We start from the raw sequence: 23,023 nt of genomic DNA, 5'->3' as shown, positions 1-23,023 counted from the left end.
TTTTTTTTTTTTTTTTTTTTTTTTAAAAAAAAAGGTGGGGGGCAAATCTTTACTGGAACTTAGCCAGTGTATAAAAAGGATGAGACCTGCCATGCTGACAGAGCCTCTGCCAGTCCTGTGTTCTTAAATACCTGCATGTGGGATGGCTGCCTTCACTGTCRGTGGCAAAGTTACAGAGTGTCCTTTTTTAGAAGCCTCCACAAAACTTCATCTTCTCAGTAAAGCTTTTTCACAGTATACATACATACAGTACCATCAATCTTCTGTCTGTGAAAAACATTTTCAATAAGCTGAGGTAAGTTTTTGAGCTTTTTATCTACACATGTTCATGTTCTCTCAGATTTTCCCCCAAAACAGACTTCTCATTTTGCAAACCCTCATCCTTCTCTTGAGCCTCTTTCTCTCAGTGCCAGCACTTCCCATGTTTTCWGTACAGCATGAGATCAGCCCTGAGGCTGCACAGATGTAGCACACCCACCTGCAGACTGGCTGCATCTTGTGCAGGGGGCCTGGAGCATGCAACACTGTGTAGCAGCCTGGAAGTGTGTGCCAAAAGCCACATACTTCCCATCTTCAGATCCCTGCTTTAGACCCTTCCTTGTGCCAAGCCTGAAGCTGAGGGGCSTAAGGGTGCGGCACTGAGGAAAACGTCTGTCTTCAGACCAGCTGGTGGCTAAGACAGGAGAGAGAGGGTAGGAGAGRCAATGCCTTTATCACATAACACAACCCAAAGAGTTCCAACCTCCTACCCCAAGCTATTAGCATAATTAACTACATTTATCAATATGTTGCTTCCTAGTATACTGTATTTATTGACTGTGCTTTGTTCTGTGTTGCCAAAAGGTCAAGCTACATGCAGTGGCAGAAAACCTATGAGTCCCTCTCTGATATGGTAGTGCCTCGCTCCACAAAGTAAGTTAAATTTCAGTTTAAACTCCCAGTTTTCTCCAGAGATCCCTGTCATATTTCTGTTCCTCAAATTACTGGAGCCTGGAGGAAATCATTTGTCTAACACATGGATTCCATGTTAACATACAGATTTGCCCAGTCTCATTTCTGCTGCAACCTTGACTAAAATGAGAAATTGCTCAGCAGAAGGAAAGTATAGATGGTGAAATAAAAGACTGTTAGAGGTGTTTTCCAATTAGTTTGCTGTTCCTTTTTCCAGTAATCTAGTTCTATCTGCTTTCAATGTTSACCCAAAAAATGAACGACATCCTTTGCCTTTTGTGAAAAGCAGATAAACATGTTACAGCAATGCAGGCAGAATTCAGACTTAGGTAAACACATACAACTTTATGGAAACCACTTTSACAAAGACCGAACACTATTCTTGCATCTTTAATTGCTTCCTACTGTAGAAAAGTTAATTCAGTTTCCAAACCGTTATTTGTATCAGCAAATGCTATATTAACACTTATCCTTTCACCTGGACTAAAAACTCCTTACTATAAATTAAATATTCTACTGCTCAGATCAAAGCACATAATGGAGTCAAATCCAGGGCACAAGAGCTGTAATATTATCTGAAATGGAAGAACTAGACATGGAGGGAGAAGAGGACGAAGACAGCTGTGTGCCACTGCCTGTCTCAAAGGCACAAGTACAAAGGAAATGCAGGAAGATCATCAGGAGACATAGAAAAACAGATAAGCAGAGTATACACTGCGATGGATTCAWGAACTTAGTCACTGACATCTAGATTTGAAATATTGTAGGTGATGCTAGTAAAGTCTGTTCCATATTTCAGCCATAGCAGGTCTTGAAAAGCAGGGTATTGTTCACTATCATAAATGAAAAAAAGAACTGCAAAAAGGGGAATGTGAACAAGTCRTGAGTTATTTGTCACATCAAATCACAGCAGTGAATTTCCCTCCTGCAGAATGATTGCTGAAGATGCAGAGGGAGGACTCTTCACAGTGACCCTATTTAGAAAAGTGATGGATGACTTCAAGGCTAAAGCCAGAGAGAACAGGTAACGATCACTGATTGCTCCGCAGGCCGGGCTAGCAAACAGATATGGGGATAAGCGAGGCCTGTTCTTTGTACAGCACAGTCAAATGCATCATTGTTTTTAAAGCTGCTTTACTGTTGGGTCTGCTACTGGCCCAAAAGGCACTGAGAAAGCAGGGTGKGAAGGTGCTGTGACAGCAGATACAGTGAATTCATTCTTTAAGCCCCAAACTACGGATCTTGGCATTGTTCTTCCTGCTGTCATGCTGCAGAGCAGCCAGAAGATTCTTGCTTTCTAAGGGTAATTTCAACTCCCACCTTCCACATACTTTAAATAGTTAAATGACCAGCAACTTCAAAACATCCCATGTGTGCTTCTCCAGAGGCAAAAGAAATGGGTGTGCATATCACACAGAATATAGATGAGAACAAATGTCTTTCCATTACAGGTTCATGGTTCGAGAATTTTATTTTGATGAGAAAGAATTGAAATGTGAAAAAGAAGAGCTAATGAAATTAGCTTCTGATAAGAAGCAACAGTACGTAAGTAGCGCATGCAGTTGATGACCCCTCTGTTGACAGCGTTTGTTACCAGTGTGCCTAAGCAGCCCTCACTCCCAACAGATTCCCAGGAGCTCTATTCAGCACGGAAAGCTAAGGCACAGGGTAGATAACACAACCTGTCCAAGGTCACTTGAGTTTGCAGTAAGCTGGAAGCCAATGCCAGGCTGCCTGAGAATGAACTCAGCACCTCATCAGTTTTAACAGTGGGAGCTGTGGAGCCACTTCAAACAGCAAAGGGACCACAGCATTGTTTTATCTGCTTTCATAGGGCCCATTACTGCGCTGGCTGAAAGTGAACTTCAGTGAAGCATTCGTGGCTTGGATTCATGTGAAAGCCTTGAGAGTTTTTGTTGAATCCGTCCTGAGGTAAGTGGGTAAACATGCAAGGCTGGCAGAGATTCCTACGGAAGTCAAAATGCACAGCTCACTTTCTGGGGCTGTTCATTCATGGGTGAGAATATCCATTTTACAAACTTGGGTCCAGGAGCTCATAGGGGACAATACAGGTGACTACCAAAAGAGGTGACATATGAAGTTGACAACATTTTTTTTAGGAGCGCTTTCAGGGAAGGTGGAAACTGAAAGATATAGTTTAGTTTCCTTATGGTTTCAAAAAGAAAATGCATTTAGGTACAGAGGCATCACAACACAGCTGAGATTCTGTGATGCAGAAACAATCAGCTAGAGTGCCAGGAGATTGAAGAGAGAGAGGGTAGGAGTGGGAAGATGTGCGTCCTCCCAGGAAATGATCATGTACATTGATGTGTTTCAAGGTATGGCCTCCCAGTAAATTTCCAGGCAATGTTGCTGCAGCCAAACAGGAAGTCTGTAAAACGCCTGAGAGATGTCCTAAATGTGGTCTTCAAACACCTGGATGAAGTCGCAGCAGCAAGTATCATGGATGTATGTATTTAGATTACAACTGCACTTGCTATAGCTTGTCACAGTTTAGTCAAATGACCATGCTTGTAATTTAAGAGCCAGAGCAARCAATTCCTCATGCCTTGCAGTGCTAGCATCCCTGGATGCAGCTACAGTAATCGCTTGTACTTATAGAATGGATTAGGATGACAAGTAGAATCAGATCAACACACAGATTGTTTACACTTTCCTTTGAAGTATCTGATGTTTACAGCTAGGTCTGTTCCACTGCCAGGCAGTTTGTCTAGGCAAAAAGCCAAGTTGTCTATAAACCCTCAGACAAATGCAAACAACAAAAATGAACCCAGACCAAATGCTGGGACTATGACACCTCCCTCCTCTGTAAAGATCTGTTACTGACTAGACATCTCAGCTAGTACTTCAGCGGGTAGTGATACTTGCTTTTTCTCTCCTTGCATCTCAAGCATGCAAAAGATTACCCCTACTAGGATAAACTATCACAGTTAAAACAGCTTAGTAACAGGCAAGCATGAGACTGACATTGCATGAAAGGAAGACAATGGAACCAAAAGTGAACTCTCAGTGCTAACTGCATCAGAATAAAGCATAAGGCAGCCTAAAAACACCAAGCAAATTCCACATTCACACAGTGAACTCCAAGTGCTAAGCAAAGAAAGCACACCTACAAGAATCCATTCCATCTACCAAAGAAGTGTGTAAAAGCAGCTGATTAGCTTGGAACAATTTTCTGGTGCTAAAGTAATATTGTCTCCTTTTACAGCCTGGCATGGACATCCCTGGCTTACAACTGAGTAATCAAGAATACTATCCTTATGTCTATTTCAAGATTGACCTCAGTCTTCTTGATTGCAGCTAAAGAGAGAATTGCTCAAACCTAAWTAAACATTTCCAAGAAACTTCTGTTACTTGAATAAATAAATCAAAATGCAGGTATCTCAGTAGCAGGATGATAGTGTAAAAATTTTCCTAACACCTCCAGTAATTTAAAATGACTTCACTATAACTGCCTCTGGTTCACRGTTTTCAGAAAACATTTCAGAATCAAGAAGTATTATGGCAGTATTTATTTACTTTTTTTTTTTTTTTTGGGAGGATGCAGGGAATGAAAGAGAACCTTTAGTGGACTTGAAATAAAATGAATTTTAAAAACTGTGGTGGATAATAGATCTAGTAGGCATGTACAGTYATGGTTTTATAAAAAAATACACTTAAACAAAAGTAGACAGCATTAGAGCAAAACTCAAGCTTTAAAATTTTAAGTAGTCAGATCTTCAAAGGCAATGTTACCTGTAATGTCACCTATAGCCCCAACTACCCACAGATTTAGTTTTTGCCAAGGCACTTCAGTTAAAACATGCTCATTAGAGTTTGCCTGCTGAGAGAGCTTAGAGTCAGAGCATGTATTTCCTGTCCCAAATCAGTGGTCAAACTATAACTTGCTACCAGCAGTTACTGTATTGCCTTAGCTCATTTCTATAAAAGGCACTCTCTTACAGAACACTGGGTTATGAATATCCATATTGAATTATTTCCTTGAAAGGATGCAAACTTCCACTTCTTTCATTTTTTACCTTATAAATAAAGCTGATCATATGAGGGTCACTTCACAAGACACTGATACACAAGACATGGAAAGCAGCAGTAATATAAGAGTATTTTTATTAAAAAAAAAAAAAAACAGTAGCTATCCCCTCCAATCCCAATCCTGATCCCTCTTTCAAGAAAAAAGGAATCGCAATTTCAAATCAAAACAGCAGATGGGAAATAAAGAAATATCAGATCCCATTTACCGGGGACAGCAATTTTGTTGTCAGCATCTTCTCAAGCCTTAAACTGGGATTAGCTTTCCTGCTAAGCCTGGGGAAAAAACCAACAGCTCCCAGTTTATCACTACTTTCTACTAGATGCATCTCCCATTTGAGCAGCAACCCAGCTTTCATTGTATTAGTGATCATATCAATTCTGGCACAAAAGAAAGAAAGCCCCTGAGAAGCAAAAGGAAGACTAAAGAGCATTTAAACTAAGATTGTCTAATCAGACTTTATGCCAAATCATTAAAGATCTTTTACAGCAGGGGGGTGGTTTAGGACTCCACTCTCCACCAGCCTTTGTATCCTACAGTTCAGTTTTCAGTCATTCAAACCTATATAGTTTATTATGTGCACCCTTGTTGCTCTGTACAAGACTAACACTGTATGTTGAAAATATTTTGTTTTATTCTTTAATTGAAACAGAAGCTGACCAGGTTCCACCTCAATAAAAAAAGGTCACATTTAAAATCAGTTACACTAACAATCTCCAGTAACATTCAAATAGCACATACTGTCTCAAAAAAACCAAAAAACCCAAGGTATTTCAAAGAAAGATCCATGTTGTCCTCAAAATATTTGTTACACAGAATACAATCAAGTTTACCGGTTACAACAATTCATAGAATTTTTGCAATGTTTTCTTGAGATGCGTACAGTTTACTGCTGCAGTAGACCAAGTAGCACGGTGTATCATGTACTRCTTCTCCATAGAAAGGCCACTGGAMTATCCATCTGATTGGGAACCAGCTTGCAAACYACTGCASAAACTCTCCCAAGAAAAGAGGTTTCCTGAAGATCTCACAGCTCATCTTTATCCCAGTCATCAAGATCCACATCACTGAGATCAATATCATCTTCCACTGGAAGCTGTTGAAAAAGTAAGGGTTTTAAGCAARGGCTCAGAAGCACCTAGTAACATTGAGACATCACTGACTTTGAAGGATACCTTCAGAAGCATTATTAAAAGAATTTTAGAAGTAAAGCTCCCTCCATGGGCTTAATGGCTCCTGTCTTATCTTCCATTCATAAAAGCTCAACATGTTATTAAGTACAGGTCAAGTTCTCAGAGTTAAGCCTGCAAGTCTACTAATACAAATATTTCAGATATAAAAAAGTAACTACAAACAGTATGTAACAGCATTATCATCTGTATTTTACTCCATCAAAGGAGATCAACAGATAGTAGTGGCTTTGTTTTATATGCTGGTGTCAAAATTATGCAAGTTTTACCTAGGCACTTTCCAACAGTGAATCTTTGGTGGCAAGGTCAAGTTCTGCAGAATCAGTGTCTGCAAACTTCAGGTCTTGCATGCACCCACTACAGCCTCCTCATTACCCAGCACAGCCTAATAACTCAAGTTTCCCTCAAGGGTTTCAAATTTAGATCATATCCTTAACTGCTAGATAGTAACAATTGTCCATAGTGTCAGACAACCAACTGGTATTTGATTTCTTCTTGGTGTTCTAGTAGAACTTGGGTACCATCCTACCTTGGAGAACAAAGACTTTTTTTTTTTTTATAGTACTTGTTCTTAATAAAAGTTCTCTCCAATCACTTTCCAACCTAGCAAAGCAACAGTAYTTCTAGAGATGGAGCATCTCTTACCTCACCATCTTTGCCATCCCAGGCTTCAACTATGTTAATTTTGGGGAAAGCTCCACCACCCACTGGTGCTGTAGAGCCACGGCCAACAGAGAGCTCCCTAAGAAGAAACAAGTAAAAATTAGGTTTGAAGAAATTCTCCAATCTCCATTCACACAGAGCAAAGACTGCTTTGGATAAGAGTCAAATGATTAGCTTGCCTCAAGAAACATGATCAAGATATAAGCAGATCTCCAATCTGAACTGTCTGAAAGCAGTGGCTTTTCAGAGAAGCAGAGAATGATAAAAAGCCCTTCAAGCAGTATTGATAGTTTTCAATTAGATCTAAAGATTTTTTTAAAAAGACAAAGAACTTTGTGACCTACATGCTTCTGTGTTTCAGCAGCTTCCACAGTAATACTCATGAACAAATGCAGCCCCTTAACTTTATTCTGTGTTTCACAAAGTTAGTCCAAGAACAGTGTATAATTCCAGTTTTGAGAGTTACTGATTTTATACAGCTGTTACTGAAAACTACCAGTCATTAAGTTCCTCTTTTTTGTCTGATTCTAAGCCTCTACTGGTTACAAAGGCACTCACAAAATAACCAGCTTCTGCCTTTAGGCATAATCTGCTTATTATGCTTACTTAAATAATCTAACATTTTAAAATGCTGAAGAGCTATTCCCTTTGTAACCTTTCAGCAGGAAATCAGACTGTATAAGCATTTCTATCTAAATAAGACTAACATTTTTATGCTTTTCTCAGTGCCAGTTTTCTTAATTTTGGTCAACATTGGATACTTCTATTAGATTACAAATCCTACTATACTTGGCTAGAGTTAAGAGCCAGCTACACTAACTGTGACTATTTATATCCTTGTAGGCAGCACAGCTGAGCTGAAGTGTAGAATAAGAGATTATTCCCAAATTATTGCTCTGGAGTAAGAAAGTATCAATCCACTCATCTAATATACTAAGCTATTAAATTGGCTGTTCTGTCCTGGAAGCACCAACCACACAGGCCAGAAGTTTCACTACGATGGATTTTACAACCTAAGAGAATTTGCCATGTCTGAAAGAGACATTTCTTTGACGTGCATGTCCAGTATATTCTTCCTGCATCTGAGTCCTAAGCTTCATTTAATCCTCTCAAACCTTCTCTCTTTAGCAATGTTCTGTTCTTAAAAAGAAAAAAAAAAGGAAAGAAAAGAAACTCGCACAGAAAACTGTATATATGTAAAACAAAAATAAAGTAGAATCTAACACTCTTTGCATGAATCCAGCAGGAACAGGGATCAATTAATGTGCTTCCTGAGGAATGCTGAGGAGATAGATTCAGTTACATCTGTTTTTGCAACTGTTAACTGTTCTCTTCCATTCTCTGAGCAAGGACATGGAGATTAACACTAACACGAATTCTCAAAGGCTCTTACATGCCGTTTCGCAGCTGGGATTTTATCCAGAATTAGGGAGCTGCAGCAACCAAATATCTCACTTTGCATTTCAGTAACATTAACTGCTCTGTTCAGTGCTGCTGCTGCCCTGTCCTCCTCCTTATTTCCCTTTCCATTCAATTCTGCTCAACACAGGCTCTCCCCTGATTAGGGAAAAGGCTGGTTCAGGGAGTCACTGAGCAGAAAACCATTCAGACTTTGGCTGGACTGGTTCAGCTCTCCAGAATCATTTCACCTTAAGTCCACTCTGAAGGAGACCAGGAGCAAAGAGAAGGCTTTAGGAAGATGACTAGCAACAAACAGAACCAAAACAACCCTGATTCAGGCTTACTTATACCATTGTGAAGTGACAATTCTCAAGTCAGGATCTACCTATTTATAATATTAACCAGAATGCACCATTTGAATTAAATACTATTGATCATCAAATGCTATGGATTCCTTGGTTACCAGAGGAGAATTCTTCAAGATAAAAGTTAACTTTGAATGGTCATTAAAACCCATTCAGGGTTAAACTGTAAGTGGCCAGCTTCTTGAATACTTCTGTCCACCATAAAAAAAAGTAGTGAAGACCGCTTTAGTAGGTCCAATCCCACTTAAGTCATTCCCTTAATCCAGTGATTATCCATCATCTAAATTTTAAGTGCGCAAGTCCTTTCTTATTCTAGATTCACAGCTCTAATTACTGAAAGATTTAAATCACTTAAAGAAACACTTAATACCTGAGAAACTCATTAATCCCCTGCTCACTGAAAGATCCTTTCAAAAGGGCAAATTTCATCTTCCGTGCATTAACAGCTGCCATTGCTGGATACCCAAAGCCTCCAATCCCCAAAGAGCTCTCAAGATCTGACTGAGCACCTGCTTCTGTCCACAGCCATCTTGGGGGGGGAGGGGAAAAAACAAAACAGAAAATAGTTAGCAAAGTCAGCACAGTTGTTTTAGAACAACATATACTCAGTAGCCCTGCAGAGTTTTTGCTGGGGTACTAACTGCCTGACAGCATTTCCCCATCCCACTTTCTTGTTATTCAAGTCAGCAGGGAATAGTGGGGTCCTGATTCTGACCCACACAGCAGAAGAAAACCTTTCAAAAATAACATATGTAGGGCAGCCCACAATTACTGAAAACTGTATTAGAAGAACAGGTATGAAAGACATTCCAAGTCACGAATCACATTATCAATTTAACAAATTGCTATATTCCAGTCTACATTAAATAAGGCTTAAAATGGCCCAAGTCACAGATCTAAACATGACTAAGCACTGCCCAATTTTAGTGTCCAGGACAACAGTAAAACATGATTCATCTGATCTCATTAGTGTTTATCAGCTTTTACTTATAAATGAAGTATTTGAGAGGAAGATGAAGAAGCAAGGAAAGAAATACATCAGTTTTAGAGCCATTAACCCCTTCCTCCCCCCAGTAATCCAGTGACTCACTAAGCAGACTAGGTTTCATTCTGTTATGACTTCATAGAACAAGAACTATCCATCTCTACAACAAAAGTAGGTGCAGTTGCAAAAAATAACATTATGTGGGATCATGAACACAGAAAAACTATCTACAGTTGAGTTACTATCATGCAATGTTCTTTTCCACTACCTCTTTAAAAATCTCCCATCTTTACCAAAAGGACCAGCCCAATCTACAATGACACTTACCCCCACATTTTCTTTTTGTACTTTTCAGCCATTTTTAACATGACATCCAAGTAAGAATTCCTCCCTGAGGCTCCTGTTCAACAGACAGAATTGCACAAGTTAGAAAAATGTAACTACGCACACTAGGTGGCAAATTCATACAGAAGACTGCTTCCTTGAATTCTACCTGTGTCAAGAATATGAGGCAGGACAGAAATGATGCAGAGCTGATGAGCATCACAGGTACTCTTCAGAACATCTTCACTAACAATCTAGGAAAAAAAAGCAGAAAATCAATGACATTAAGACCTTGGAGGGAAGTGCAGTTACAACTGGGTACTCCATCAGCCCACAAACTCCATCCTACTTGATAATAAAAAGCTTTTGAAACAACTTGACACAACAATTTATAAGCATCTCCTACATCACTGGTTGCCCAACATAAGTCAAAGTTCACAAAACCTTCTGATAAAACAGAGAAGTAGCAGCACTAAACAATAAGTGATGCTTACAGGGAATCCAGTAAAATTTCATTCTTGCTCAAAAACACTGTCTCTGGACCAGTGATGGTATAAAACAAACTACTACTCTAATAAATTGCGAATTACTCTGCAAATGGCACACCCAAACCTATGCACGTGCCTTGTCAGTATCATTCACACTGTTGTTGGCATAAGCAGAGCCAGCAGGGTGCAGCACTAAAGACTGCTCTGTCTGTGTCAGTGAAGTGTTACTGATCTACTACCTTAGAAAGAAATCAACTGTTATTTAGATCACCATTCCAAATCTACCTTAAGCTACAACTGAGAACCACTACATGCGAATGGGGTTTTCCAGACAACAAGCAAAATCACAGGCTTTGTCCAACTCCTAATGGACTTCACTGTAGATGACAAAACCCCACCCTCAGTTCTTAGATTAAACATAGAACCCAACCTTTTCACCCATTCCCTCTGGGGGATGATTCAGACACAGTGGTAATCCACTCTGGCACCAGCACTGCCAGTGCCTTCACTCTATTAGTTCTGARAGCCTATCAGTGAACAATATATTCACAGCAGAAAAAGGAAAACTAAGTGATCAGACTTACAATCTTTGTACATTTCTGTCATAAAAATGGTGCCACACTAAATCCCACAAACAGCACACTTTGGGGCTGTTTTATTTAGTCAATATACCTCCAGGAGCTCAGGAGGCGGTGCATTATCAGAAAACAGATCCAGAGCACGAGCAACGATATCGGACCTAGTTCTTCCACCATCATAATCAACAGGATCTTCTCCTTTTTGAAAGATTTTGATTGTGGGAAATCCACGAATCTGCAAGGGAACTTGAAGCCATCATTTCAAACAAATCTGAACATTTTTACTGTGCTTTAGATTAAGGGAAGAGATTTACCCTTAAAAAAAAAAGTCTCAACACCACATGACCGAATTTAACAGTTTTGTATCTCTYTGTCTATCAACAATTTAAAATTGTGTCAATACAACTGAAATAGTTTAAAATTTTATGACTGATGAAGCTGAAATGGTCTCATCAATTTAGAGGCACTAAGCACTACATGTTTAAATATCAGGGGAGCCATCTTAACCCTTTATATTTTTAAGATATTAAAGTCTTAAGACCCTAATTCCACTTCTGCCCTGGAAAGACAATGCTGTGTCTTCATGGCAATGAGTAAGTTCTAGGCTCCCTCTGCTCCACTTCTTAAGTGGAAGTTGTGGACACTTGCCTAGTGTCCTTGTGACTGCCAGCCACACATACTTAAAAGGACACGTTAAGCAGTACTTTATTAAGTTGCCCTGTACTGTATCACTGAGAATTAAAGACTGCCAGTTCACTTCAGGCTCAAAGCATAACTGATTCAAGCAGCTAATATTTTTGGACTGATCCCAGATAACTGGCTTAAAAGAACCACTACAGTTTCTGTACCAAAACATGTCTGTGTTCTGGAGATACCTGGCCAGCACACACAATCTGAAAGGGGAAACATCTCACATAGGGTGGTAGAACTATACAAGATCTCAAGGAAACAAATGGCCTTTTTCATTAGCAACATCCACATTTACTCTGCTTTCCCCTCACCCCAGTTATTCACATTATTACCCCACATCAAGGAAATAATTTTGTGGAAATATGGTATGTGCCACTCTTAAAGTATTTAGTATAGAACACTAAGAAGCACCAGGTTAAGAAATAGTTCTATAAGCGTTAAAAGGAAACTGGAGTTTCTAGAGATGGAAAAGGAATTGTAACCACTGCAGAGCACACTCACCCCGTATCGGCCTGCCAGCATCTGATTGACTGTTGCATCTACTGCAGCAAGCTTTACTTTTCCCTTAGTTTGCTCCTTCACTTCAGTGGCAGCAGCTGCCCATTCTGGCTCCAAACTGAAAAACAGATTATTGGTGCTGTAAGTACTCCAAAAGTTAGCTGACATGCCAATACTATGCAACATACTCCACTGGGATGGGAAAAAAGTCTTTGCAAAGAATGACAGCTAGCCTGATTACTCCAAATAGTCTTAAGTCCAGCATCAAGATGGACTGCATTCAGTCCATCCATCAGAAGGAATAAAGGGTTAATATAACTTCTTGATTATATTCCCAGGGGCAAGTGGGAGTTTTAATAAGCAGTGCAGTGATAAGGCTCTTAAACACTGAACAGCATTTAGGTGTCCTGAGCAAGAGAACCTCAYGCATTCTCAGTAGAACACCTTATGGAAAAAATGACTTCTGATGTAACAAAAGCAGCAAGGTTTCTCTTAGAGGATTAAGGCTGCTCCACATAAACAAGCACTAACTGAAACTGAATTGTCAAAAAGCTCAGTTACTTTTTGCAGTGCCCACACCACGGGGCATAGAACTCCACCATCCACACATCGTCACTATTTATGACGTTTTTATCAAAGCTGTCATCAGTCAGCTCAATCACATCCTTCTTATCTCCGCCTCCACTCTCTCGGCTCTGTAAGAAACAAACACAGACTCTCAAATAAGAAATAACCAAACTGGATCTCCCACACAAGCCATGTCCTGTGTATCATGTACCAAATGGTCTGCATTTGAGTTAGATACAAGACAGGCAGCATTACATCATGCAACTTTCCCATTGTAGAGCTGAACACAGTATCTGCAGCTTATGTCCACAGCATTTTCAAGAAACGGCAAGTGAACCTTCTCTTAACAAAAAGAGAAATCAGGTCAAACTGTACCTAACTGGAAACATTCCCACATCATCTCAGTTATCCATGCTCAAGTCAGTCAGAAAGTCCTCGCCATTCCCCCTCCACGTCATACCCTGGCTTCCAGGTCAAAGAAAACATGGGTGAGTGGGATGTACCCTACAGGGTACACTCCATCCAGGTCTTCTACTGGGTCAATCTGGGAATGTCAGAATGTACTTGCTCCATGATTCAGAAGTAGCACTAGAAGTCACAATCTTTACAATTCACCTTTAGGGAGAAATTTGTCACAGAAAACTTCAGAGCATTACAACATTAAAAAACCTATCTATCCAGGTTAGATTAGGACTGCGAAAATGGTGAACCTGACACCAAGCAGAAACATCACCACAATCCCTAGGAAGTTGATAGRCCTAATTCTCTTGGAAGGCATTTTCAAGTATATTTAAGACAAAGGTAACTGGGAGTACACAGCACGGATTCACAAAACAGAAATCATGCCTGAAGACTGGCTTGGTGGATGAGGAGAGAGTAGTGGGTGTTATATAACTTGACTTTAGTAAGTCTTTTGACACTGTCTCCTACAAAACCCTCCTATACCAACTAATAAACTGCAGGCTAGATAAATGGACCGTGAGGTGGACTAGAGCTGGCTGAACTGCTGGGCTCAAAGGGCTGTGATCAGTGACAAAGTCCAGATGGATGCCAGTCACTAGTGGTGTCCATCAGAGGTTGTTACTGAGGCCAATACTGTTTAGCATCTTCATTAATGACCTGGATGATGGGACAGAAAGCACACCTTCAGCAAGTTTCCAGGTGATACAGAACTAGGAGTAGTTGACATATCAGGTAGGTGTGCTGCCATTCACAGGCATCTCAACAGGCTGGAGAAACAGCKTAACAGGTACCTCATGGCATTCAAAGGGAAATGCAAAGTCCTGCACCTGGAGAGGAATAGTCCCATGCCAGAGGCCAATCAGCTGGCCAGCAGCTTGGTAGAAAAGGACCTACAGACCCTGGAGTACACCAAGTTGATCACAACCTAACAAAGCACCCCTGCACCAAAGGCCAACAGCCTCCTTGGCTGCCTTAGAAAGAATGTCACCAGCAGGCCAAGGTGGGGTGATCCTTCCCCTCTACTCAGCTCTGGGGAAACCACATCTGGAATGTGGAGTCCAGTGCTAGGTGCCCCAGTACAACAAGGGTCAGACTTGCTCCAATACTCCTATGTCAAGAGCCACAGTGACTATTAAAGGCTTAGAGCATCTAGCGTATGAACAGCTGAGGGAGCTGCAATTGTTTAACCTGAGAAGAGAATCTCTGGGGTTGTCCTATCAATATGTATAATTACTTTATGAGAGGGAATGAAGACAGAGCCAGACTCTTCCCAGTAGTGCCCAGGCACAGGAAAGAAGCAATGGGCAGAGAGGGATACACAATAAATGTCACTTGAACATAAGAAAGCTTAAAAAAAAACTTGAGGATGGTTGAACACTGGAATGTGCTGCCCAGAGTAGGGTCTCCATCCTTGAAGATGATCAAAATCTGACTGAACATGGTCCTAAACCACCATCTCTAACTGACCCTGCTTTGAGCATGTTGGACTAGACAGTTTCTGGAATAGAGAGTCAGTAAAGTTCCCTTCCAAGCTGAGAGCACAAGCCCCTGAATTCCTGCACAGGTGAGCATGCATTTACAAATAAAGTTACACATTTCCTGATAAATACCTGTTTCCCAGAACTATATCCTCCACTTCTGCCACTAATACGGTCTTTTACCAGGGACCGAAGAGCACTTAGAGCAGCATCGACAATGGCTTCACTCGTCCTGCCACCTGCAATGGAGCAAAATGAACAATTAAAGCACTAAAAAGCAAGTTTAAGGCAAACAACCGACTGAATTCTAAATTAAGGGATCAAATTGTCTCCTAGTGGATTCAAGCAGAGCAGACTTGGGCTGCAAGTGATGTGACACTAGTGGCTGGATATTGCTGATCTAAATATGCAGCAGGATTCATTTCAATTCACTTCCAAACACTCATCTTATTAGAAAGATGGTAACTGCAGCAAGCTYATAGTAAACAGAAAAGAACAATTCCCTGAATTGCTTTTTAACCTCCGCCAACTACAAACTTGGGATGGGACAAGTAGTTCAGGCACATGCACAATCTGGTCAAACAAATCTCAACTGTCTGTCTCTCAAACAGCTACTTCAAGCATTTAGGAAGAAAACACCACAAAAGGCAGCATTAACAGTTAACATAATTACTGTCTTCAAGGCTATTTTTAGGCATGCAACACACGAAAGAGCATCACACTTACCCTGATAATCTTCTGCTTTGTTTTTGTTGGCTCCAAAAATCTTGATAGTCGGAAATCCTCTAACGCCATACTGCCCACCCAAGGACTGATGCTTATCAGCATCTACTGCACCTACTTTCACTACACCCTGTTAAAGTAAAAACAGAAACTGATCAAGACAAATCTTCCACTGTGATTTAATGCATTTTATACTCTGTGCAGGTTGAACAGACAGTTATTAGAAAGGCAGAACATGTACCACAAGAAAAAAGGATTAAATCATGGAAAACTATGTGCCTAATTCTTCTTCACCCTGAAGAACTTAAGTTTTGAATAGATGACTTTTCTTAAGGGGATTTAATTTATCCAGGAAAAGTTCAACAAATCACTGCATGTCCAAGTCTTCTGTAATGAAATAAGTCTTCATCAACCACAGTTTACCGAGTGTGTTCGAATACTCAGTTCATGCTGCTTCTGAACTTCAAAGTGACAGGATGACAAGGAAGGGAAGAAAAATACAGTACTCCAGAGAATGGCTGGGTTCCAGCATCTTGATGGTGTTAAAAGCAGCCTTGGAAAACAGTAATGGAAATTTACCAGCACAGGATTGTCTTGATTCCTCTACAGTCACCTATAAAGCTTCTATAATGGCTTCCTTTTTTAAAAAATAAAAAAAAATCCTGATATTTTAATGTTTGTGATATGTATGTCAATTCTCAGGTTAGAGAAGTATAACTTTTGCAAGACTGACAAAGCACAACACCTTGGGGGATTTCCCTTCCCCTCTCACGTTTCTAAGCCAGATGACAGAGCCAAACTGTCTTCAATCAACAGTCACAAAGACATTTGAAAAAAAACTTGAACTTACTTTTAATGCTGTTGCTGCTTTCTTCCACTCAGGGGTTAGCCTTTGACAATGACCACACCTTTTAGGGAAAGTAAAACACAAAACAGTTTTCAYGCAAAACTGCATGACTATGTCAAAGTATGACAGTAGCCTTATTGGGTTTGGAATTATAAAACAGTCACACAATTTGCAATCTGTAGATGACTTAAGTCCTACTCATAGTGAGGGCAAGATGCTAGGCCATGACATCACATCACAGTATGGCTCAGACATCTGAAGAAAAACCTCCAGAGGCATGTTTTACAAACATACGCTGCTGAGAAGCAGCATCTAAAAATATGCAAGAGGGTGATTTCTAACTCAGATGTAAAAGTAGGACTGACAAAGAACTCGCATCACAATGCTGTTAAACCATGGAAAAAAGTAAAAGGAGGAATTCCATCAGTGTTTTTGCTGTGAAGAGAATTCCTATACAGTAGAACAGTTCAACCAACTAATCTGTTGTGATATTAAACTGAATCTAGACACCTTCACCAGAAGACACACATATATATGCATACACACTACACTTCCACAGTTTATTTTAAATACAGACCATACAGAGAGCACAAAACCCAATACACTTAATTAAAAAGCAAATCCTACTAATCCTAGGTATAAGTTAACTTCCAGACTGAGCCTATCCATCTTATCCTGTTTCATTTGTACAGAGCCAGATAACACTTCATAGGAGATATCAAAAGACAGTGTTTTATTTCAAGTAATTTTATAGAACGATGTGGAGTGATCTAACACTTTAGATGAGAAAAATCCAATCCCTCGTTAAAACCAGGAGCCAGTTATGAAAGGTTTTGAGATCAACGTGAATAAAGTAGTATCAGAAGACTACCTGACTTTTCTAACACGCAAGCAAAGGCTAGCACCAAAATCCAGATTTGCACACTGGTATGTTTGTTGCAAGCTAAAACAGACCTCAGATAGTGACACAGGTAACTCCCTAACAAAACATGCCACAAATCTGTGCTCATCTCCTGCAGGTCTCCATGGCAGGAGACCAACAGCTGACTGGCAACCAGTGTGTAATCATTGCATTACAGGTCTGTGGGAAAAGAGAGCTGGTCATTTAGTGACACCTAGTCTACATTTCATTCCCACTACTCAATCTGTAAAGCTGCAACAATACTGGACCAAGGGGCCTAAACCTCTCAGTGCAGCTGCAACCAGGCTGTTGCGATGAGACCCTTTCTTCAGAATGCAGAGGTCTGGATAGCAACAGTGCAGGAGATGCCTACCAAAATGCAACATGCACCACCCAAATTTACACGGAAGATGAAGCAGGCTGTCAGAGACTTTCTGTTCTAGAGACAAATGGGATGGGAGAAGGAGGTGATAAAGATTAGAACTACACTGAAAACAGTAACTCCTAATTGGCAATCCTGAAGAGTAAATTCAGGCATGTGCTTTCATTTCAGGATTAGTTTAAGATAGACAGAAGTGAGAGACCTCCTCTCTCATCTACTGCACTTCGATTAGTCATTTTTAATACTAATCTCAATAGAAAAGAAATATAGTAAAATGGCATATAAGATTTTGTTGTTACACATGTTAACAACTCAAGACACCTCTTGCCAACTCAAGACTAATTCCCTCCATGTTTCCCTGGTAAGGATGTTGAAAATAGAAATCCCAACCACAGCTGATTTTGCTAGTCATGTGATCACCAAACTGAGATCTGTATTGCCAAAAACAGAACAAAACCCTTGACTGGTCAGCACCAGCTTCCTGTGGTGCCTCTGCAAGGTAAGAGTAAACAAATGTGCAGCTGTGATACTTACCATGGGGCATAGAATTCCACAAGCCACAAGCTCTCACTCTGAAGGACCTCCTTGTTGAAGTTCGTTGGCGTTAGCTCTATCACATCATCACTGGCTGAATATAACGCATTGACAGCCAGGAACAACGTGCAACTCACAGTGCCTAGAACAAAAGCGAAGTAATTAGTGCTCCTGCAAGACCACTTATGGCTTTCCTGTTTCCATTATCAAATCACATCCCCTCCCTCTGCCATCCTATAAGTTAGCAGAAAAAAGGAAAAGGGATTCCAAGATCACCAGAATAAAAGGAAGTTAATGCAGTATGTCTTTCCTCCTCACTGAGATCATGATTCCATAGGATCACATAACAGATTCTCTATACACAAAAATAGCTGGAGTGGTGCCAACYCATTAAGGTTTTCCATAAAACTTTGTCAAAGCTGCAATCTTAACTAGTAGCACAAGACAGTGCTTCCCATGGATCTTGCTCAAAATCAGCTGAATTTTTTCCTCAGTTTTCTTAAAGAAATTGCTATCTCCACTTCTCTTATGCAATAAGGCACTAAGAACTGTGCTGTCAAGCTCATAGGATCACATTATGCAAGCCCTTACTAACTAGCCTTAGTACTGTCAATTACATTGACTTTAGGAATAGCATTTTATGCACTGATAGAGTAAAGAGCTTCTTTATTCTTATTCTTGGGGATTCTATTCTCACATTGGTTTGGCGCTCTACTGATGGACTGAAGAACAGCTAAATCTCTGGTTAATGATTCAAGCACCTGTAGAACTCAAAAAAAAAAACCCAAAACCAATATACCCCTAATACCCCTAAACCACCACATACAACACACACAAGGCTATTAACTTTCTGTTAAGAAATACTTCATTTTTCTAGTCATTTCTGGACTTTTTAATTGCTTCAGACATTCAGTACAAGAGTTCACAACCTCTCTTTCTATCTTGTCAAAGGGATTAAGAGATGACCTCATGAAAGAAGACAAGTATCTTTATAATAAACCTGTATAATAAGCCTGTGTAGCAGGAAACTCTTAATTCACTAAAGAAAGGCAGTAAGAGCTTAGACATGTAACTAAAAGTTAGATAAAAACGGTTAACTTTGTTCCAAGTGGTTAATAACCTGAATAGGAAGTGGCAGATTCTCACTCTTCACAACCAAATGCGAGAGAAAGATACAGCTCAGTGATGCAGAAACTCTACAGTCTGTAGCACACAGACTGCTCAGCATCACTGGCATTTTATCAATTCAGCTCAAGAAACGTCAGTTTCATTATAGCTATTCTGCACCTGAGGGAAGCTGAAAGTAATAACATCATTTAGACTGCTTAGCAGGTTGAGCCAGAGATCAAGACTGAATTGTTCACTGCAACCCAGTGCTCTATCCATTGCACCATATTCCCTCCAATGATTTCTAGCCCTGGAACTCAAATCCTTTCTTTTGGGGGGATCCTAATTGGTTTCCATCATCAGATCTGCACACCAGAAAGGCGCGCTCTCTCCCTTCAGTACATCCACATACAAGCAACACTTCATCAGCATAGATCAGTCTTTGCTGCGGGGGTGCACAGACTTCCAGGGCAATAGGTGGCTGCCACAGCATGTCACAGTGACCTACAGTAACAGCTGCCATTAGGGTAGAACAAGAAAACAAGGATGCAAAAAGCTACTTGAATGCTATCGTCATTCAAGAAAGACAAACTCCTCCTTAGATGAAAGTGGACCATTAAATTGAATTCAGCATATTTCATATTCACTTACATATATACTCAGAAACCAAGCAGAGTTCACACAATCATTTCCATCACTTCTCAGCTATTTCAAAGTGAGAACACTAATTTATACAAGAACATTTGCCAAAGAACTCACAGAATGAAGTATATGGTGAAYGTCACCTGATCATATGTCACTGCATTTTTTAACATATTCAAAGTTAAATTCCTCTTTAGCTAAGTAAGGAACAGACCACTTTCCAGTAAAACTTCAGTCAGGAAAACACATGTGCTTTGCTTGATAATAAGACCAAAAAAAAAATTTAGATAATGTAAGATAATGTAATTTCAAAGTTCGCTGTTTTCCAGTGTAAATTAATCACTTGGATAGGAGTTTTGCTAAGGCAAATAAGAAGGCTTCATGTTAGGATTACCAGTTCTCATTGAAAAGCCAAAATGTAACTTAGAGCTGGGAAGGAAAGCCTTCCCTATTAAGGGATGATGATCATTCTATAAGAATCATTAAAGAACCAACCTCCGCATCTTCTGCGCAAGAGTTTGGTATGCTAAAGTTCACACAGCACTCCTGTTGCACACTCAGTGAGCAAGATCTCTTTGGTTCTGTATGGTAATAATCTGCACCTTCAGTACTTAATAAATAAAGGAGAACAACTGAGAATGCTTAGTAAATCGGTTATTGGTTAATTCATCACAGAAGACCCCAAAACAGGGGGAAGAAGTAAATGCACTCCTCTCCTTTCTTCCCTCCCAATAATAAATTACTTACTAACTCTATAGTCAGACAAGTAGTGCCACCACTTAAAGGAAATGTTTTCTTATTTTCTATTCAGAATGAAAATACTGATTTTCGAGGGTTTTTTGTTTGTTCGCCAGGATCTTTAAACCTCCTACTTTCATTTTTGCACGGTGACAACCCATCAACTGAGGCAGACTAGGGCACGTTAAGGCAACGCATCGGCTCGTGCTGGTAACACATGAAAAAGCCGCAATCTTTACACTTACTTCCTCTTCTGAAGCAGATGCAAATCCCCTCTGTGCCTTCAGAGGCTTCCCACCGTTTAACCTATCCCCTTCCCACCTTCTACACCAAGAGGACAGCGTGCACGGCCCAGCTTTCTCCGCAGGCCGCGCAGGTGGCGCTTCCCCCCGCGTGCGGGCRGCGGGCACGCCTCAGGCCCACCCCGCACCCGACCACCCAGGCCTGCTCGGCCCCAGGACCCCAACACCCCGCTCCGGCACCGCGGCGAGGGGCACGAGGAGGCCCCTCGGCTCTCCTGGGCGGCCGCAGACACCTCTCGCCCCGCAAGCCGGGCCAGAAACGCCCCTGACGGGGACGCCGCGGCCACCCTCCCCCCGCTCCAGGCGAGCACGGCGCACACCGCGCTCGCGGCGGGGCAGCCCCCTCCCGACCCCGCTAACGGCCGCCGCCGCGTCGCGCGGCGCCTCCCGCACGACCCGCTGCGCGCGCGCGCGCGGCTCCTACCCCACCACAGGCGGCTCACGCCCCGCGCCCCCATRGCTGCCGCAACACCCTGCCCCAGCCGCCGCCGCCGCCGCTACTAGAGCCTTCCCTGCCCCTCCCCCCCGCACCCACGCGCCGCCGCGTTCCCCGCCGTGGCCGCCGCCCATTGGCGGCGCCGGCGCTGGCGCATTTGCATAGCCAATGGGGGGCGGCCGCGTCAGGCGCCGCTCGGAGCTGGGGTCGTGCGGAGCGGAACGCGGGGCCGAGCCGGGCCGAGGGAGGCTGCGCGAGGGGCGGGCGGCGGGCGCGGCCGGCGGGCTGTGCCGGGGGAGGCGCTTCGTTAGTGCGGGGTTGAGCGCTGCGCGCGGTCCCGTCGTGGCCGGAGCGCCAAGAGTCCTGCTCCGCGCTGAGCGGAGCGCTCTGGCGGGACGTGGGCCTGGGCGAAGCTCGGCACAGGGCGTTAAGGCAGAGACGGGCCTGTGTCCTGGCCTGTTTGGTGCCAAGGCCCCGCTTGTGCTGCCGTGAAAAGCAGGCGGAGCCTGCAGGTCTTGACAATTGAAAACCAGGACCAACACTTCGATTAGGAAAAAAAAAAGACGTTTACAAGCCAAAAGCTTGAATGCACAAACTGAAATTAGTCTAAGCATATCTGCTGGAGGCCAGAGGGGAAAAAAAATAGAAGGGTTTAGGTGAGGAAGACTGGTGCATGCCAACATAGGCAGTATTAAAGCTTGGATAGCCTCCCTGCATCCAACAGAGACTTGGAGAGTTTGGATCCAGTGGCGCAATGTGTGTATGGCTACTCTGGAAGATACTCAGCCCACTTCAGAAGATACGGCAACAGCTGACTCAAAATCCTCATTTTTTTATTCCATGTATTTGCACACTGTAGGAGGTATATCATGTTGGGGCTATAGTGGTGTTGGACATGGATCCAGGCTGAAGTTAAGATTCAAAGATACACTGAGCGGTTGATTTTTCAGTGCAGTAATAGTAGCTGGACTTAATTACTATCAAAATAGAAAAGTTTAGAAGTTGGATGGGAAATCGACTAATTCCTAATTCTATTCACACTCTCATGACTTCATGCTTGGAAACAGCTCTTTTAGTGCTACTCAGACCTTTCCCTTAAAGTATTAAATTGTTAGCACAGTAGTGAGACCAGTGTCCAGCCATTATCAAGTTCACATTGTTTCAGATAGGGAGGAACATGGATGCACAAAGTTAAGCAGTCTCGATCAGAGTGGCCCTGTAATACTGACATCTTGGCATTTTTATTCTTAAAAAAGGCAGCTTGCTGAACAGACAGRTTCAAGTTTGTGATGATTCCTAGTTCTTAAGATAAAACACAACATACTTAACATGTTATTTTTACTGACTTCAAATCCKTCTGTAAAAGTCTTCTATTTTGTGGAAGTTTTACGTTATGGCACCAGAAAAGCTTCTTAGATGAGATGCTGTCTAGTGGCTCTGGGTACCAGCCCTTCTGATGCGAGATCATTAGGATAAATGATAAATTGATAAATAGGAGCTGCTGTGGAGAATATAATGCATCCTTCCCAGCAGGGGAGGAATATCAGTATTTTTCTTCTGTTGCACCAGTATGTTGAAAAAAGTGAACATAACACCTCAGGCCACTTTTGAGCAGTTAGCATGACATTAGCTTCAGGSAAAATCCTTAAATACAGATATAGGATGGTTTTGTGGCAAGTAGAAGAAAATTGATAAATTTAGGGATTTGCTGTTAATAAAA

The 23,023-nt window shown here is 41.6% G+C and overlaps 2 protein-coding genes across 3 annotated transcripts in view; one reads left to right on the top strand and one right to left on the bottom strand.

The window, feature by feature from the left end:
* Positions 1-4,569, top strand: part of ATP6V1C2 (ATPase H+ transporting V1 subunit C2) — an 18,903-nt gene extending 14,334 nt beyond the window's left edge. For both annotated transcript variants that reach the window (XM_085309705.1, XM_085309704.1), the window contains 6 exons: positions 844-912; positions 1,883-1,975; positions 2,403-2,496; positions 2,786-2,883; positions 3,291-3,420; positions 4,181-4,569. In XM_085309705.1, coding sequence (XP_085165831.1) covers positions 844-912; positions 1,883-1,975; positions 2,403-2,496; positions 2,786-2,883; positions 3,291-3,420; positions 4,181-4,276 — 580 coding nt within the window. In that variant the 3' untranslated portion in view covers positions 4,277-4,569. The remainder of the gene's footprint in view (positions 1-843; positions 913-1,882; positions 1,976-2,402; positions 2,497-2,785; positions 2,884-3,290; positions 3,421-4,180) is intronic.
* Positions 4,570-5,062: 493 nt separating this feature from the next.
* On the bottom strand, positions 5,063-21,375 carry PDIA6 (protein disulfide isomerase family A member 6). Its single transcript, XM_085309703.1, has 13 exons — positions 21,292-21,375; positions 18,079-18,220; positions 16,265-16,322; positions 15,418-15,544; positions 14,824-14,930; positions 12,746-12,879; positions 12,188-12,302; positions 11,091-11,231; positions 10,100-10,184; positions 9,934-10,006; positions 8,992-9,150; positions 6,838-6,934; positions 5,063-6,098 (listed from the first exon to the last, which is right to left on the bottom strand). Exons 1-13 carry the CDS (start codon positions 21,323-21,325, stop codon positions 6,030-6,032), a joined length of 1,341 nt encoding a protein of 446 aa, XP_085165829.1. The 5' UTR covers positions 21,326-21,375; the 3' UTR covers positions 5,063-6,029.
* Between the last annotated feature and the right edge of the window lie 1,648 nt (positions 21,376-23,023).

Source organism: Rhea americana, unplaced genomic scaffold (genome assembly GCF_003343005.1).
Source record: "Rhea americana isolate MKP2758 unplaced genomic scaffold, rheAme1 scaffold_300, whole genome shotgun sequence".
Taxonomy (NCBI): domain Eukaryota; kingdom Metazoa; phylum Chordata; class Aves; order Rheiformes; family Rheidae; genus Rhea; species Rhea americana.
This window is presented reverse-complemented; position numbering and strand designations above follow the sequence as displayed.

What these genes read in the sequence shown, in the direction of transcription:
- PDIA6 (XM_085309703.1), bottom strand. Translation starts at nt 21,325, where the DNA reads ATGGGGGCGCGGGGCGTGAGCCGCCTGTGGTGGG. An exon ending in CGCCTCCTGAGCTCCTGGAG is followed by an intron (nt 10,185 to 11,090) that starts GTATATTGACTA and finishes TTTTTTTCCTAG; the next exon opens with ATTGTTAGTGAAGATGTTCT. An exon ending in GGGATTAATGAGTTTCTCAG is followed by an intron (nt 6,935 to 8,991) that starts GTATTAAGTGTT and finishes GTTTCTTCTTAG; the next exon opens with GGAGCTCTCTGTTGGCCGTG.